General features: G+C 45.6%; 1 protein-coding gene across 1 annotated transcript in view; it reads left to right on the top strand.

Moving 5' to 3' along the window:
* LOC144509838 (transmembrane protein 201-like) overlaps positions 1–18327 on the top strand; it is an 80904-nt gene extending 62577 nt beyond the window's left edge. Inside the window, exons 4-5 of the mRNA XM_078238721.1 lie at positions 4348–4494; positions 16333–18327. Of these exons, the coding sequence (XP_078094847.1) occupies positions 4348–4494; positions 16333–16430 (245 nt within the window). The 3' untranslated portion in view covers positions 16431–18327. The remainder of the gene's footprint in view (positions 1–4347; positions 4495–16332) is intronic.
* The last annotated feature ends 934 nt before the right edge of the window (positions 18328–19261 follow it).

The following is a 19261-nucleotide window of genomic DNA, read 5'->3' as shown; positions in this document are numbered from 1 at the left end:
CAACATTGCCCGTCATAAGTTTACGGAACTGGATTGAAAGAAGATCAGGTTGCCTTGTTCTTATCCTCGGATAACGAAGGGATCCCGCAGAGGTTGTGCCACACCTGGCACTGACAGTGATACTCTTAACAGGAAAAAAGAGGAAATTAGCACGAGAGGAAGTGAAGACCATCTTCAGGGATTAATCAAACAAAAGGTTTACCCCGCAGATTTAAATACTTGCCAAACAGCTCAATCACACAGGATGACAGTGCACAGATTAATCTTCTCGTTGAAATGATGAGCTGCTAACCGTGGGCATGGTGACATTTTTATTTGTTTGAAAAAAATGAGAGAAATCTCAACATAAAACCATCAAAAGTCACCTGAAAACCTCAAGACCTCACTTAACCATTTGAACAAAGCAGCGCTGAATGAAATCCTCCATGAATAGGGGGAAGTGAATAAAGTCTCCTGTGTTGTGAGAAATTGATTTTGATCTGATTTGATTTATTATTGTCACATGTATCAGTATACAGTGAAAATCATTGTTTCTTGCATGCCATACAGGCAAAGCATACCGTTCATAGAGAAGGCAGCGGGCAGTGTAGACAGTTTCGCTGGATGGGAAGCTAGTTTGCGTGATGGATTGCGCTACATTCACAACCTTTTGTAGTTTCTTGCGGTCCTGGGCAGAGCAGGAGCCCATACCTGTGATTGAATCATAGAATCGCTGCAGTGCAGAAGAGGCCATTTGAACCACCGAGCCTGCACCGACTCTCCAACAGAGCATCTTACCCGGGCCCTCTCCTTGGCCCTATCCCTCTAACCCCAACACATTTCCCATGGCTGACCCCATCTAATCTACACATCTTGGGACTCTAAGGGGCAATTTAGCATGGTCAATCCACCTAACCTGCATATCTTTGGTCTGTGGGAGGAAACCAGAGCACCCAGAGGAAACCCATGCCAAAGGGAAACTTAAATTTTTGTTTGGTTAAAAATCTCAGAAATGTCTAAAGAAAAGCCAGCCCTGAACAATAGAAATGAAATACTGAGGGAGTACAGCGCTGCTGGAGGTGCTACCCATTCACATGGGACGTTAAGCTGAGGCCCTCAGTTGGACGAGGAAAAATCTCATGCCACTGTTTTGTAGAGGAGCAGTGGAGTTATCCCTGGCACCCTGGTCAATATTAATCCCTCAATCGACACCGCACAGATTATCTGGTCATTATCACATTGTTATTAGTGGGAGCTTGCTGTGTGCTAATTGGCTGTTCTGTTTCCTACATTGCAGCAGCGACTACATTTTAAAAGTTCTTCATTGCCTCTAGATTGCTTTGAGATATCTGGTGATGAAAGGTGTTCTCCAGAAACAAACCTTTCCTTTTTATTTCTTTCTGATGGTCAGGAGCTCTTGGTTTCAGGTTTGCTTCTAACCTTTATTTCGTAAGAATCTAAATGCTGCTCCCTTGCCACTTTGTACTCGTGCGCCTTGTCCCTCTGTTCCCTCACTTTGGCAGTACCCAGGTTGATTAAAGTTGGCTTTTACCATGTGCTGCATTATAAATATACTGACAGTCACCCAACATTTATACTCTGAATGATTATCCTCAAGATGGGAAAAGATATTGACTATCTGTACCCCTCATTATTTTATAGACCTCTATAAGATCATCCCTCAGCCTCCTACGCTCCAGGGAAAAAGTCCCAGTCTATCCAGCGTCTCCTGATAACTCAAACCATCAAATCCTGGTAGCGTCCTAGTCAATCTTTTCTGCACTCTTTCTAGTTTAATAATATCCTTTCTATAATAGGGTGACGAGAACTGTACACAGTATTCCAAGTATGGCCTTACTAATGTCTTGTACAACTTCAACAAGACATCCCAACTCCTGCATTCAATGTTCTGACGAATGAAACCAAGCATGCTGAATGCCTTCTTCACCACTCTGTCCACCTGTGACTCCACTTTCAAGGAGCTATGAACCTGTACTCCTAGATCTCTTTGTTCTCTAACTCTCCCCAACGCCCTACCATTAACTGAGTATGTCCTGCCCTGATTCGATCTACCAGATTCAGAGTTAGATAGATTTCTGATTAACAAGGAGTGAAAGGTTATCGTGGGTTGGGCAGGAACGCGGGGTTGACGTTACATTCAGGTCAGTCATGATCTTATTGAAGGGCGGAGCATACTCGGGGCCAAATGGCCTACTCCTCCTATCTCGTATATAAGTATTCAAACAAAATTCCCAATCGATTAAAGCAACTTAAACAGAGGCCACATTCATTCAAATATCATCTCAGAATGCAATCTAAAAAGTTAAAAGTTTATTTATTAATCACAAGTAGACTTACATTAACACTGCAATGAACTGAAGAATCAGAATGGTCCTGTGTTGACCTGCTTGTCAGTGCTGCCAAGCTAATAGGTTAATTCTAGGACTATAGACTATAGGAGTTCAGAGCAGGAATAGGCCATGCAGCTCCTCGAACCTGTTGAGCCATTTAACTAGATCATGGCTGGTCTCATTTAGAGTCATTTGCGAAACAAACAATGTGATGTGAGGAAAAACCTTTTTTGGGTTTGGAATGCACTGCCCGGAAGTGTAGTAGAGGCAGTTTCCGTTGAGGCATTCAAGAGGGAAGCGGATGATTGTTTGAACAGAAACAATGTGCAGAGATGCGGGGGGAAAGGCGGGGGAATGGCATTAAGCCATAATGCTCATTCTGAGAAGTGACGTGACGTGATGGGCCCAATGGCCTCCTGCACCGTAACAATTCTGATATTCTACCTCAATGCTATTTTCTCGCAATATCCCTTCATACCGTTAATATGTAGAAATCTATCGAGCACTGTCTAGAAGATACTCAATGATTTGACCCTCCACAGCTCTCTGGAGTGGAGAATTCTAAAGATTCATCACCCTCTGATTGAAGAAATACCTCCTCACCTCAGACCTGAACATAGTAAAAAGTCTCACAACACCAGGTTAAAGTCCAGCAGGTTAATTTGGTATCATGGACTTTTGGACCGCTGCTTCTTCTTCTCACCTGATGAAGGAGCAGCGCTCTGAAAGTTCATGATTCCAAATAAACCTGTCGGACTTTAACCTGGTGTTATGAAACTTCTTACTGTGCCCACCCGAGTCCAATGCCGGCATCTCCACATCAGACCTGAACTCTTTCTAATTAATAATATCCTTTCTATAATAGGGTGACCAGAACTGTACACAGTATTCCAAGTGTGGCCTTACCAATGTCTTGTACAACTTCAACAAGACGTCCCAACTCCTGCATTCAATGTTCTGACCAATGAAACCAAGCATGCCAAATGCCTTCGTCACCACCCTATCCACCTGTGACTCCACGTTCAAGGAGCTATGAACCCGTACTCCTAGATCTCTTTGTTCTATAACTCTCCCCAACACCCTACCATTAACTGAGTATGTCCTGCCCTGATTCGATCTAGGAGTCTCAAGAAAAGGAATTCGTAGCGGGTACTAGAACTGTGGCGCGAGTTAAAAGGAAACTAGAACGTGGATGTCTGTGTTGTCACTAATTTCTCAGTGATTGCTGTTGTCAGTGCCTTTGATTAATGGGGAATGGTCCATACCTGTTAGCAAAATGTCCTGAGGGTGTAATCCCCCCCCCCCCCCCCAACATTGTTTTGTTCTTTCACTTGTCTGATTGATTTTGTGTTTTGCTGTTTTGGCCAGATTACCAGTTAATGTGTACGACACATCATCACGCAGATCATTAACCCTTTCCTTCCCCATTGGTTACCTGATCGCTAAAATTCCCATCCTGCGCTTACTGAGTTAAACTTCTCTGATTTCTCCTGAAGAAGCCAAAATTGACTCTTGCCGTCACTCCCCTCCCTGTGGTCGCGCTGCCCATCCTCGCTGACCATTGGCTGCCCATTCACTCGGCTAACATGGAATGACGCGAGAATGTAGTTTTGGATGTTTTCCACTTGTGAGCGAGGGTGTACCAGATGCTGAGGGCGGCACGGTGGCACAGTGGTTAGCACCGCTGCCTCACTGCACCAGGGACCCGGGTTCGATTCCTGGCTTGGGTCACTGTCTGCGTGGAGTTCACGCATTCTACCCGTGGGTTTCCTCTGGGTGCTCTGGTTTCCTCCCACGGTCTGAAAGACGTGCTGGTTAGGGTGCATCGGCCATGCTAAATTCTCCCTCCGTGTACCCGAACAGGCGCCGGAGTGTGGCAACTGGGGGATTTTCACAGTCACTTCATTGCAGTGTTAATGTAAGCCTACTTGTGACACTAATAAATAAACTTTGAACTGAAATCACAATGTCTCTGTAACAGGAGCTCCGTAACTGTGTATTGTTTTGCTCTTTTCAGATGCCAAATCTGTTGAAGCAGGGAGTGTATACAGTGAGACAACAGGCCAGAGGAAGGACAGCTCTTCCAGATCCTCAGCGTGTGTGGTAGATACCACCACCAATGCTGTTGGTCACCAGATGAATGACGATGCCAAGAAGTGGAAAGGTATGGTCGTTAACAGGGTTACTTGTCTTCTGTGTCTGGCTTCTCCAGTTGTCTAACTGGACTGCCTCGTGTTGAAAGAGTAAAATTCTGTAAATATAATTTCATGAGATTTTCTTAAGGGCGGCACGGTGGCACAGTGGTTGGCACTGCTGTCTCCCAGCACCAGAGACCCAGGTTCAATTCGGGTCACTGTCTGTGCAGAGTTTGCACATTCTCCCCATGTCTGCGTGGGTTTCCTCTGGGTGCTCCGGTTTCCCCCCTCAGTCCGAAAGACGTGCTGGTTAGGTGCATTGGCCATGCTAAATTCTCCCTCAGTGTACCCGAACAGGCGACTAGAGAATTTTCACAGTAACTTCATTGCAGTGTTAATGTAAGCCCACTTGTGACACTAATAAATAATCTTAAACTTGATACTTAAATCAAACTTTGAGGTGTCGTGTTAGTTTTTTGGCTGTGATTTTTGTCAATTTGTTTAATTTATTGATGAGTGGCTCCTCCCCTGGCATTGCCTACAGCAAGGTAGCTTCTCTGCTGTTTATAAAGATTGGGAGAATTGTACCATATCGCACTGCTGCTAAGATACAAGTTGGTTTAAGTAGATCTGCTTCCTTTTCTTTGACCCTCGATGTTTGATTTCCCTCGGTAGAAACCTCAGCACACCATTGCTTCAGTGGGAGGGCACTGTGTGTGCGACACTGAAAGCAGCTTAACATTGCGGTAGAAGTCATTTAAGGCAGAGATGGGGAGCACTTTTTCTCAGAGAAGGTTGTGAGCCTTTGGAACCCTTGTCCTCAAAAGGACAGCGGAAGCAGAGTCTCTGAATATTTTTAAGGCAGAAATAGATTCTTGATCAGCAAGGGGGCGAAAGGTTATTGGGGGTTGGCAGGAATGTGGGGTTGAGGTGACAATGTGATCAGCCATGATCCTATTGCGTTGCAGAGCAAGGCCGAGTGGCCATCTCCTGCTCCCAATAAATATGTTCGTAAGTCGCAATACAAATTGTTTGGGGGGGAAACGGGATGGCAATTTATGTTACGTTACCAGATTGCTATCCACTAATGTGTAAATTGAGGATCTTTTGTGGCTAGATTGGGAATAGAGTCATAGAGGTTTACAGCATGGAAACAGGCCCTTCGGCCCAACTTGTCCATGCCGCCCAATTTCTACCACGAAGCTACCCCCAATTGCCTGCATTTGGCCCATCTCCCTCTGTACCAATCTTACCCACGTAACTGTTTAAGTGCTTTTTAAAAGACAGAATTGTACCCGCCTCTACTACTACCTCTGGCAGCTCGTTCCAGACACTCACCACCATCTGAGTGAAAAAATTGCCCCTCTGGACACTTTTGTATCTCTCCCCTCTCACCTTAAACCTATGCCCTCTAGTTTTAGACTCCCCTACCTTTGGGAAAGGATGTTGACTGTCTACCTTATTTATGCCTCATTATTTTATAGACCTCTATAAGATCTTCCCTAAGGCTCCTACGCACCAGGGAAAAAAGTCCCAGTCTATCCAGCCTCTCCTTATAACTCAAACCATCAAGTCCTGTTAGCATCCTACAAATCTTTTCTGCACTCTTTCTCATTTAATAATGTATATAATATATGGGTGGCACAGTGGTTAGCACTGAGGCCTCACAGTGCCAGGGACCCGGGTTCAATTCCAGTCTCAGGTCACTGTCTGTGTGGAGTTTGCACATTCTCCCCGTGTCTGCGTAGGTTTCCTCTGGAGCTCCGGTTTCCTCCCACAGTCCAAAGCTGTACGAGTTAGGTTGATTGGCCATGCTAAATTGACCCTTAGTATCAGGGGGATTAGCAGGGAAAATAATATCCTGTCTATAATAGGGTGATGTCCAACAGGTTTATTTGGTCGCAAAAGCCACAAGCTTTCGGAGCCTTAAGCCCCTTCTTCAGGTGAGTGGGAATCCTGTTCACAAACAGGGCATATAAAGACACAAACTCAATTTACAGAATAATGGTTGGAATGCGAATACTTACAGCTAATCAAGTCTTTAAGATACAAGCATTAAGATACAAACCCCATTAAGACAGGTTAAAGAGATGTGTATTGTCTCCAGACAGGACAGTCCTGTCTGGAGACAATACACATCTCACTAACCTGTCTTGATGCTCTCTCCACTCACATTGTTTGTATCTTAAAGACTTGATTAGTTGTAAGTATTCGCATTCCAACCATTATTCTGTAAATTGAGTTTGTGTCTTTATATGACCTGTTTGTGAACAGAATTCCCACTCACCTGAAGAAGGGGCTTGCAGCTCCGAAAGCTTGTGTGGCTTTTGCTACCAAATAAACCTGTTGGACTTTAACCTGGTGTTGTTAAACTTCTTACTGTGTTTACCCCAGTCCAACGCCGGCATCTCCACATCATAATAGGGTAACCAGAACTGTACACCGTTTAATGTAGATATCAAAATGTAAGTGTAGATATCAAATATTACATTTTAAAAAAGGGTCAATGAGGGCTTCAAAAGGGGGAAGAATAAGATCAGAAACTCTGGTTAGATGTCTTGCTGGAGATTCCAACACGTGATCACCCGTTTCTGACTGCCCTGGCCAGTTAAACAACCTTCCTTTTCTGTCTCCCAGTCACTTTTAGAATTAATGGACAGGAGTGTTCAAACTAAACACCCTCTCTCTCTACACCCCGGTAACTTTTCAGAATGCAACTTTATTCCAACAGAAAGTTGTTTTGTTCCCCCCGTTGCTTTTTCACTCTTCGCGGATAGGGACAACATGTGAAGCTGTGGGAAAATGATGTGAAGGACAGATTACAGAATCTAAAAATACTTGGTATTGAGTCAGTAAAAGGTCACACCATATCCCGAGATTTAATCAGCCAGGGTGGGGCAAATCAGTTGGGTTAACCACTTGAAGGCAGATATATTCTGGTGTGCGAGCGTTTTATTGGAAAGAGTTGGCGGGGTGAGATCCACCAGGAGTATTAGGTCAGTTTAGCTCAGTTGGCTGGACGGCTGGTTTGTGATGCGGAGCAATGCTAACAGTGCGGGTTCAATACCCAAACGGGCTGAGGTTATTCATGAAGGCCCCGCCTTCTCAACCTCGAGCCTCGCCCGAGGTTAAATCACCACCAGTCAACTCTGCCCCTCAATGGGGAGAGCAGCCTATGATCGTCTAGGACTATAGCGACTTTAACCATTACCTGTTTCACCATTGCATTGGTCCCAGTGCCCCATTAACAGCCCCAAACAGTGCTGCACCCATGTAACATTTTATATCCAAGCAGTTAAAATGATACAAAGAACAGTACAGCACAGGAACAGGCCCTTTTGCCCACCAAGCCTGCGCCGTTCACGTTGTCCTACCTAGACCAACCGCCTGTATCCCTCTATACCCCGCCTGTTCATGGGCCTATCCAGATAAGTCTTAAATGTCACTAATATATCTGCCTCAACTACTTCACTCGGCAGTGTATTCCAGGCCCCCACCACCCTGTGTGTAATAAACTCCCCCCGTGTATCTCTACTGAACCATTCCCCACCTTATCTTGAACTTGTGATTGTCATTTCTGCCCTGGGAAAAAAGCTTCCAACTGTTCACTTTATCTATGCACTTCCAGTCGGGGTGGCACAGCGGGTTAGCTCTGCTGCTTCACAGCGCCGGGGACCCAGGTTCGATTCCCGGCTTGGGTCACTGTCTTTGTGGAGTCTGCACATTCTCCCCGTGTCTGCGTGGGTTTCCTCCGGGTGCTCTGATTTCCTCCCACAGTCTGAAAGACGTGCTGGTTAGGGTGCATTGACCCGAACAGGCGCTGGAGTGTGGCGACTAGGGGAATTTCACAGTAACTTCATTGCAATGTTAATGTAAGCCTACTTGTGATTAATAAAAAAAGATAAACATGAATAGGATAGGAATAGAGAGATATGGTCCCCGGAAGGGTAGGGGGTTTTAGTTCAGTCGGGCAGCATGGTCGGTGCAGGCTTGGAGGGCCGAAGGGCCTGTTCCTGTGCTTTAATTTTCTTTGATCTTTGTACAAAGGGTTAAATTTGAAATTTAATTACGTCTGTTTCCTGCCTATTTAGTCTATAGAACTGAGATAATATAGATTTTAAACTTTCAAACAAAAATATAGTTCTAAAAAAAATCAGTCTCCTGTTTGGCGCAGTGGGCCAGATGCTTGGGGCAAAATTCATTCTTCCCCGGTGACGTGACGTGTTTGAAACCTTCCTGTGGTCTTAATTCTGTGGCATTTCATTCATGTACGGTGAGAGTTAATGTGGCAAGCAAATGATTACTGCAGTTGTTTTGCTTTCTTCCATTTCCTGCCAAGCCGTTCCTGCTGGTGTTATGGGTGATGCTGGGGGTGTCACTGCTGTACCACGGCACTGTAGCACAGCGGGTTAGCACTGCTGCTTCACAGCGCCAAGGGCCCAGGTTCGATTCCCGGCTTGGGTCACTGTCTGTGTGGAGTTTGCACGTTCTCCCCGTGTCTGTGTGGCTTTCCTCCGGGTGCCCCGGTTTCCTCCCACAGTCTGAAAGACGTGCGGGTTAGGGTGCATTGACCCGAACAGGCGCCGGACTGTGGCGACCAGGGGAATTTCACTGTAACTTCATTGCAGTGTTAATGTAAGCCTTACTTGTGAGTAATACATAAACTTTAACTTTACTGACAGTTTTTGGCTTTCAACAAACTGGCTTCCTGTAACAAACTGTTAAAAACCCGGGACCCCCTTCCCCAAGGCAGAGTTCCCTGTCCCGGTATGTGACTTTTTGACCTGAGCCCTGCTCCTGGCTGGATTAGGAAGCAGCTGCTTGAAAAGATGATACTTTAGTGTTTTCTAACAGTGAGCGAGCAGCTTAGGGTCAAGTCTTGTGGACACGACAGACCCTCAACTTGAAGAGGAACCAGGGATAGCTGTCATTCTGATTGTGTGGTCTGAGGAGTTTTAAAACATCTGACATAGAAGCACCATTCATTCTTGCGTTAAGATTTAATCAGCAAAATGCCAGTGAAGAAATCCCTATCACTGTCTTGGAGAGCCAATCCGATCCAGCATAAATATATTGGAAACAAAAATCCTTAAAGTCATGTAAACTTCATGCAGTGCTATTGTTGCAGGATGGACATGGTGCCAAATTAACAATGTGTTATTTAGGGCGGCATGGTGGCACAGTGGTTAGCACTGCAGCCGCACAGTGCCAGGGACCCGGGGTTCGATTCCCAGCTTGGGTCACTGTCCGTGTGGAGTTTGCACGTTCTCCCCGTGTCTACGTGGGTTTCCTCCGGGTGCTCCGGTTTCCTCCGACAGTCCAAAGATGAGCGGGTTAGGTGGATTGGCCGTGCTAAATTGCCCCTTCGTGTCAGGGGGATTAGAAGGGCAAATGCGTGGGGTTGCGGGAATAGGACCCTGGTGGGATTGTTGTTGGTGTAGTCTCGATGGGCTGAATGGCCTCCTTCTGCACTAGGGACTCTATGAAATTTACACATCTGCTTTCTTCAGCTCCTGCTGGAATATTGGCTATTTTTTATTTAACCTCTGAACTAATTTTGGTATAAACATAGAGACAAATGCCAGTATGACGTTGCAAAATTACTGTCAGGGTACTGATTTATCTTTCTGCTTGATGGAACGCACTTTCAGTTATCATTTGTCTTCAGTTCAATCCGTTCTCATTCAGCCCTTCAAACCTGCTCCATCATCCAATGAGATCATGGCTGATCTGGTTACCGTCTCAACTGCACTTTGTCATCTGCGCCGCTAACCCCCCCCCCCCCCCCCCCCCCCCAAACCCTAACACATGAACAACCTGCCGTGTGCTGGTATTAAAATCACTGACCTGCCAATGTTGGCTAATCTGTCTCCATTTCTTCCTCTTTCTGCTTTCCGCCACCTTGGGTCCAAATCACCAGTTTGAAATCCTAACCTTGGGTGCATTGCAGACAGGAGAAATAAGATGGAGGAACCGACCTTTCCCCGCGATAGATAGGATGAAATCTCAACGGCTGCCGTTTGATGTGTCCTAATAAGCAACTAACGGGGGTCTGCTAAATGTGTTTACTCTTTAGCACCCCCCTCCACCCCAAAGGTTTATGGCCTGTAGCAATCTAGTTTTATATTGAAATAGCAGAAAAACCACAGAAACTTTTTCAATGTTGTGCCAAGTGGACTTATCCTTGGGAGCAAACTGAGGGAAAGTATGTGGCCAGTCCCTGTGTGAACATAAATCAAACAACTCCGCTCTTAATATTTGATTTGATTTGGTTTATTATTGTCACATGTATTAACATACAGTGGAAAGTATTGTTTCTTGCGCGCTATATAGACAAAGCATACCGTTCATAGAGAAGGAAACGAGACGGTGCAGAATGTAGTGTTACAGTCATAGCCACGGTGTAGAGAAAGATCAACTTAATGCGAGGTAGGTCCATTCGAAAGTCTAATAGCAGCAGCAGGGAAAAAGCTGTTCTGAGTCGGTTGGTACGTGACCTCAGACTTTTGTATCTTTTTCCCGGTGGAAGAGAGAATGTCTGGGGTGCGTGGGGTCCTTGATTATGCTGGTTGCTTTTCCGAGGCAGCGGGAAGTGTAGACAGAGTCAATAGATGGAAGGCTGGTTTGTGTGATGGATTGGGCTACATTCACGACTTTCTGTAGTTTCTTGCGGTCTTGGGCAGAGCAGGAGCCATACCAAGCTGTGATAATAGTGATCAGTCTTGTATGTTTCACCCTTCACCCTAATATCTCCTTATGTGGCTAGATATTGAATTATGTTCTTTGACACTTCTGTGAAGGGCCTTGGGATCATAGAATCATAGAAACCCTACAGTACAGAAAGAGGCCATTCGGCCCATCGAGTCTGCACCGACCACATTCCCACCCAGGCCCTATCCCCATATCCCTACATATTTTACCCACTAATCCCTCTAACCTACACATCTTTGGACACTAAGGGGCAATTTAATCATGGCCAATCAACCTAACCCGCACATCTTTGGAATGTGGGAGGAAACCGGAGCACCCGGAGGAAACCCACACAGACACGAGGAGAATGTGCAAACTCCGCACAGACAGTGACCTAAGCCGGGAATCGAACCCGGGTCCCTGGAGCTGTGAAGCAGCAGTGCTAACCACTGTGCTACCGTGCCGCCCTTGTTTTGTTTTGTTCTATTAAAGGTGCTAAATAAATAAGACAATTTTGTCACTCAAACGTTGATGAGACTAAAAGTGTGTCCTTGCTGTCACTGCTGAGGGGTTGAATTTTGCCACTTCCTCGGTCTTTATTGAAAGAGTTCTGATGTCTAGAGTGAACCAGTTTCCTGCAAATGTTCAGCCCTCTCAGTTGAGGCAGCATCTTCAGGTACAAGCAGCTGCCATCAAAGTCTAAGAGGTAAAGGCTTCCTCAGTAACTCAGTGAATATAGTCACTGTTTGTTGGAGAGACAAGTCCTAAAAGAGCAGAAGGATGCAGATTCAGATCCCCATTTTAATAGCCAATACTCAACTGGGAGAACATTCCTGCTGCTGCAGTTGAGCTCACCTTCCCGAGCAAAGGAAGTAATTAAATTAGCCCCTCCATCACGGTCCATTGACCCCTGTTGATAAGTGAGTGCCAAGTGATGACGTGCAAGACTCTGCTTCGAGCCATATATTGTTGAAAAACAAGCCGATAGTCAGGATCTTGCCTTTCACATTGGGGGGACACCCAAACAAGAACATTGCAGGCACACATGTAACTCAGTCACACCAGAATCTGTACCCTTGGGAGAGAGGGTGGAATAAGACAAAAAGAAACTTAAACTGGGGAGAGATGGAGGTGACAATGTGGTGTCAGGGGAAACTGCTCACTTTCTATTTAAAAAGTGACACAGTTACCAAACTCTTTTTTTAAAAAAGTTAAACTCTTTAGTTTCATCCCTGAATCCACATTATCCCAAAACAGCTTAAAGCCAGTTACATTCCTTTGTATGTTCTCTGGCCCTAGTTCTGTGTTTTACTGTTCAGCATGAACCATAGAATCTCTACAATGCAGAGAGAAGAATCCAGTCCATCAAGTCTGCACCTACTCTATGAAAGAGCATCCCACCCAGGCCCACCTCTCCACCCTATCCCTGTAACCCCACACATTCACCATGGCTAATCCATCTAACCTGCACATCTTTGGACACTAAGGGGCAATTTAGCCTGGCCAATCCACCTAACCTGCACATCTTTGGACACTAAGGGGCAATTTAGCACGTCCAATCCGTCTAACTCGCACATCTTTTGGCTGTGGGAGGAAACCGGAGCACCCGGAGGAAACCCAAGCAGACACGGGAAGAATGTGCAGACTCCGCACAGACAGTGACCCGAGGCTGGAATTGAACCCGGGTCCCTGGCTCTGAGAGGCAGCAGTGCTGACCACTGTGCCACCGTGCTGCCTGAAAGTGGTCTATCAGCCATGTCGAGCTGCAGACGACACTTGCAGCTTTGAACCAGGGATTGATCATACTAACCCAAAAGATTGTACCTGAGGTTCAGAGTCCAGAAAGATCTATGTGAAGGAAAAAGGGAACTTGCATTTACACGGCAGCTTTCACATCCTCAGAATGTCCGATGGAATTTTGCAGCCAATGAATTGTCTTTGCGGTCTGGTCACTTTTGGCCAGTTTGCACAAAACAAACAGCGAATGAGGGAATAAACCAATAATCTGCCGGCGTTGGCCAAGGAGGAAATGTTGGCGAGGGCAGTGGGATTTGAAATAGTGTTGTGGATTCCTTTACATCTACTTAAGAATGGCAGATAGAACTTTGGTTTAATATATCATCCAAAAGACAATTCCTCTAACGGCATAGCAGGAAGTCCGCAATGCAGTTAAGGGCAGGATTGTCCATGCGACCCCCAGAGGGAGTCTGTCATTGGCCGGCGGCGGGATTTTCTCAGTCCGCCATTTTCAACGGGGTTTCCCGTTGAATGCACCCCTCCATCACCAGGAAACACGCGGTGAGGGTGCGCCATCGATGGGACCAGAAGATCCTGTCGGCGTGACCGGCTGGAAAGCTCCGGCCTAAGTGTCATGTCTAGATTAATTGCTCGATGGATTTTGAATTCCCAACTTTCTAATTCTCAAAGTGGGGCGGCACGGTGGCACAGTGGTTAATACCGTGGCCTCACAACACCAGGGACCCAGGTTCGATTCCTGGCTTGGGTCACTGTCCATGTAGAGTTTGCACATTCTCCCTGTGTCTGCGTGGGTTTCCTCCGGGTGCTCCAGTTTCCTCCCACAGTCCAAAGATGTGCGGATTAGGTTGATTGGCCATGCTAAATTGACCCTAGTATCAGGGGGATTAGCAGGGTAAATATGTAAGGTTATGGGAAAAGGGCCTGGGTGGGATTGTGGTTGATGCAGACTTGATGGGCCAAATGGCCTCCTCCTGCATTATAGGGATTCTATGATCTAAGTGTCTCCGAGATGTTGTGAGGGTTCCTGCCTCTAACACCCTTTCAGGCAGTGAGTTCCAGATTCCCCCCACCCTCTGGATGAAAAGGTTTTTCCCCAAACTCCACTCTAAATCTCCTGCCCCTTAACTTAAAATCTATGCCCCCCTGGTTATTGACCCCTCTATTAAGGGGGAAAAGTTTCTTCCTATCCATGTCCCCTCATAAATTTGAACACCTCAGTCAGGTCCTCCCTCGGTCTTCTCTGCTCTAAGGAGAACAGAGGCAGCCCTGGTTTGAGAGACTTTATAATCCTAAATAGGGTATAGAACATAGAACATTACAGCGCAGTACAGGCCCTTCGGCCCTCGATGTTGCGCCGACCAGTGAAATCCATCTAAAGCCCCTCTAATCTACACTATTCCAATATCATCCATATGTTTATCCAATAACCATTTGAATGCTCTTAATGTTGACGAGTCCACTACTGCTGCAGGCAGGGCATTCCACGCCCTTACTACTCTCTGAGTAAAGAGCCTACCTCTAACACCTGTCCTATATCTCTCACCCCTCAATTTAAAGCTATGTCCCCTCGTGTTAGCCATCACCATCCGAGGAAAAAGGCTCTCACTATCCACCCTATCTAATCCTCTGATCATCTTATCAGTGAGTTTATTAGCTGGTCAAACCTCCTTTGGAATATTGTGAGCAGTTTCGGGCCCCATTCCTAAGGAAGGATGTGCTGACCTTGGAGGGGATCCTGAGGAGGTTCACAAGAATGATCCCAGGAATAAAGAGTTTGTTGTATGAGGAGCGGTTGAGGAGTCTGGGTCTATACGCGATGGAGTTTAGAAGGATATGGGGGGATCTTATTGAAACTTACATAATATTGAGAGGCCTAGATAGAGTGGACGTGGAGAGGATGTTTCTGCTTGTGGGAGAGACTAGAACTCGAGAGGACAACCTCAGAGTGAAGGGACGCTCCTTTAAAACTGAGATGAGGAGGAATTTCTTCAGCCAGAGAGGGGCGAATCTGTGGAATTCACTGTGGAGGCCGGGTCATTGAGTATCTTTAAGACAGAGATAGATAGGTTCTTGATTAATAAGGGGATCAAGGGTTACGGGGAGAAGGCAGGAGAATGAGGATGAGAATCATATCAGCCATGATTGAATGGCAGAGCAGACTCGATGGGCCGAATAGCCTAATTCTGCTCCTATATCTTATGGTGTAACTCGGTGGCAGCATACAAGAGTATTTATCTTCATCATATTGTCTCCTTAAAGGAAGCCAACATAATGCACCTCCCCAATACCAATCAAAAAGAACTGGTTTGGCAGACAGTGTTCCTTTAAAATGAAAGTGTTTAAAGATTGTGTTCAAGGAAGGAAAAGAAAGGGTTAACTCAACAATCGAGTCAATTTAACCATTGACCTTTGCGGGGAACGTGGCACATTAGAAGCTTTGTAACTGTGTAATCACCCTGTGTGTCTCAAAGATTCAGACGAGACATCCAGGTGTTTAATTTGACAGTTTGATGGATATGCAAGCGCTGGAGGTTGTTCCCTACTTCTGCCTTGCAGGACAACACAGGCACTTTCAACTGAAACCCGTTACATCTGGGGCAAGTAGAGGTCAACCTGCAGAAAATGCCTAAATTGCAGAAATTAGGCTCTGGAGCTGAACATGTCACTGTCGTTTGTGTTTTGCTGAGGTGGTTTTCTTCCTGCAAATTCCTTGCCACAAAGTATTTTATTGCACCCTTCTGTTTGGGATAGTCAGTGTGACCCACAGTTTGAACGAGATTTTCAAATCTGCCAGTATTTTAGACGCTGGAAGTTGATTCCAATCGAAAGAGGTCAGTACAGTCAGTATTGAACAAGCTTTTAATCACAAGATGTCCCTCATTAAATGAGCAAACTTGTAGACAGCAAGCACCACTCGCTGATGGATGGAATTATGGTTTCCCACGGCGCAAAAAAGTTCCAAAAGCAAAATGTTTAATTAATTTAAACATTCGAAACACTGCGGGACTTTTAAACTAAAATGGTTTCACTTTCTGCTCCAAGAGTACTTTTTAAACCAAGAAAGGATCGTGAAAATGGACGCCTGGACCTTGCATGATCTTTCGCACGGTTTAAAAGATGCTGCTTTTCTTGTCAGCTTAATTTGGCTTAACTTTGTACTTACAGCACCTCATTTAGCTACGTCTATTTAGTGGCATCATCTCAGGACTCGGTGCAGCCAAGTCATTAGCAATAACTGAAACGGGTCCAATTGACAGGAAATTGTATTTTTAACGCATTATACTGAATCATCTAATTGAGAAAGAAGGGCTTATTTTCTTCATCTGTTGAGACTAAATTAGCTGTAATCATGAATATTTTGCTTTGCTCATTCCATCTATTTATATGTGTTCTATTTTGTTGCTCAATCTCAAACCCAGGACTTTGTGGAAACGTTCTGTGGAAAAGTCTTCTGGGATTAAGTTTGACTACAAATGTGATCTTCGCCGCAGTCTATCTCTACCAAGGTCTGCACTGATCGGAGGACAGGAATTCAGCACGCCTTCCGAAGACTGATGGCCCAGTCAACCGCTCTGTGTCACGCAGCTTCCCAGATGAACGCTGCCTTTGCGTCATCAGGAACCCATCCTTCTGCCCTCAGCAAAGACTTGTAGGGTGCAGGCAAGTTAAAGGAGTGAAGTAGGGGTGAGGCTTGTCTGATTCTCCCGTCAGGTATGGTGATTGGAGTCTGCCCCCTTGCCATCTCTCCCCCAACCCCTCCCCCAAACTCACCCTACCTACAAATATGTTTGCATTTGGAATGAGTTTGACCGAGACTCATACGAATTTCTCTAAAACACGTTGAATGGTGCTCATGCGCACAAGAGACAGAAAAACTTTAATGTGACTCACTACCTGCATTGCGTGAATGCAACGAAAATGCAATTTACCTGGCTATTGGTGATTCATTGTGAAATTTATCTCATTTTTTTATGTACTTGTTTTCAAGGCTGCTTTGGCCTGGTTTTGTTTATTTTCCAATTGGTGTATTTTTTTTTCCTTTTATTGCTCCTATCTTGCAAAGCGAGGTAGATTTGGCAGCAAACCATTGTTGCGTATTCGCTAGCCAAGGAAAACAAAATGTGTGTCGGTATTGACGGTGCATCTTACAGCAGTCTAATCCTCTGCACTGCCTTTGTGACTGGGCTCTCCCAGCTGTCTGTTGACCTGCCTGTGACGCACATAACAGCTCGCAGGCTGCTGGGTAGAGATCCATGACCAAAAAATATATTTTGTAAAACAAAATGTTGACAGGAGGTTTGTTTTGAAAAAAACCCAGAAAATTGTGTTCAACTTTTGACAAGAATCCCTCTTCCATCTCTGAGGAACCAGAACAAAATTGTGTGTCGGGACCCATTGAATCATACACCACAGAAGGAGGCCATTTGGCCCATTGTGTCTGCACTGCCTCCTTGAAAGAGCTAGCCAATCAGGTCGGGCTCCCCCGCTGGCTTCCTAGTTTTAAGTTTGAGCTCATCGCTGAGTTTTCACACAGTCTGTTAACTTGCTCCATGAGTGACACTGATTTAAGAAACTGCGTCACATTTTGTTTACTGTGCTTTCCCACAAATGAGAAATCTGTTGGGGATAGCACACACAAGTAGCGGAAGGGACACACATTCGGCGTGTCCTAGTGTAACAAGTTATTTTCCGTCGCTCCAGAGTTGGATGTCGTGCATGTTTCAGGTTTGGTTATTACTGTATCTGCTCAGACAAAAGTCAGATTTTTTGAGACCAATTTTGTTTAGGCCGGAGATCCCGGAGTCGATTTTTGATACGGGTAACGTTTCCGAGAGGTTAGCATACGTGCTTAATTTGAGTGAAACCCAAAAGTGACCGTCACGCTAGAACAAAGTAAAACAACACTAAGAGAATTCACGGGAAATATCTAATATTTATTTATTTTCTGATATTACAAATTATCGGCATTTCATCCCCGGGGGTTGGTTTCGAAATTTTTTGGCTTTCAGCCCTTGAAAAACTGCCGGCCGACAACCTTTGGTGAAAAATTAGGTTCTTGTAAGTCGAAGGTCATGGGGTCAACTTTTACACGAGTAAATACAATAACTGTTTCTCTCCAAGGTGTGAAGGTGGAAGATGCAAGCGGTCCACAAAGGACTCTTATTTGGAGAGGGGGATTTAAAAAAATAAGGTCCTGCACTGGAAAGGGTTAAAGCTGCAGTGTATTATTCCTGTCCGTACATTCTTCCATGGTTCAGTCTGACCTGCTGCAGCTCAGCTTACTGCCAAGTGAGACTGACCAGGGCAAATGGACATCTGCAGCTGAGCAAATGGGCAGAATAAACTCCCTGAGGAATCCCGTTTCCCTTCTCCCTTTCAACCAGTTGGCAAACAACAAAAGTACAACGTTTGAAATGAAGGCATATATAGAACTATTTTTGAAAGGGGCGGGGGGGAGGGGTGGTGTGGGGGAAGGGAGTAGCTATCATCAAAAACACTGTTTTTGGCTTCCAGATCACAGAGGGATGACTTTGTTGTCTGCTGTAGGTAAGGATAGTGCCTCAGGGTGGGTATGGCTAAATGTAGGCTGGTTGACTGTGGTAGAGCTATGTTAAATAAGAGTGCACAGACCCCCAAGGTTAAATTCGCAATCGCTACCAATCCTTACAGTGCAGAAGGAGGTCATTTGGCCCATCGAGCCTGCACCGACAACAATCCCACCCAGGCCCTATCCCTGTAACCCCACGTATTTACTCTGCTAATTTCCCTGACACTAAGGGACAATTTATCATGGCCAATCGACCTAGCATGCGCATCTTTGGAATGCGGGAGGAAACCAGAACACCTGGAGGAAACCCACGCAGACACGGGGAGAATGTGCAGACTCCACACAGACAGTCACCCGAAGCTGGAATTGAACCCGGGTCCCTGGCGCTATGCAGCAGCAGCGCTAACCAGTGTGCCACTGTGCCGCCCTATGAGTGTGGTTCTATTTTAAAGTACATCCAAAGGAACATGACGCAATAATTAGTATGGTACATTGCTGCCCTCAGAAGGAGTCTGAATCTGAAAGGCAGCCGTCCAATCCTCATTCACCCCCCTCCGTAGTTATGAGAAAACACTCCAAACCTTCGGTCAGAAAGCTTGACATTGTGTAGGGTCCCAGTTTGTGGAAGGGCAATGGTTGGTCAAATTAACAACTCCCTATTCTTCCACAAATCGAACGTGTTAGACTGCTAACTGACCATCACAAGGAAGTGGGAGGGAACATAGAATAGAATAGAATCCCTACAGTGCAGAAGGCGGCCATTCGGCCCATCAGGTCTGCACTGACCACAATCCCACCCA

This window comes from Mustelus asterias, chromosome 22 (genome assembly GCF_964213995.1).
Source record: "Mustelus asterias chromosome 22, sMusAst1.hap1.1, whole genome shotgun sequence".
Lineage (NCBI taxonomy): Eukaryota > Metazoa > Chordata > Chondrichthyes > Carcharhiniformes > Triakidae > Mustelus > Mustelus asterias.
Note: the sequence above shows the minus strand (reverse complement) of the source record. Positions and strands in the feature narration are given on the sequence as shown.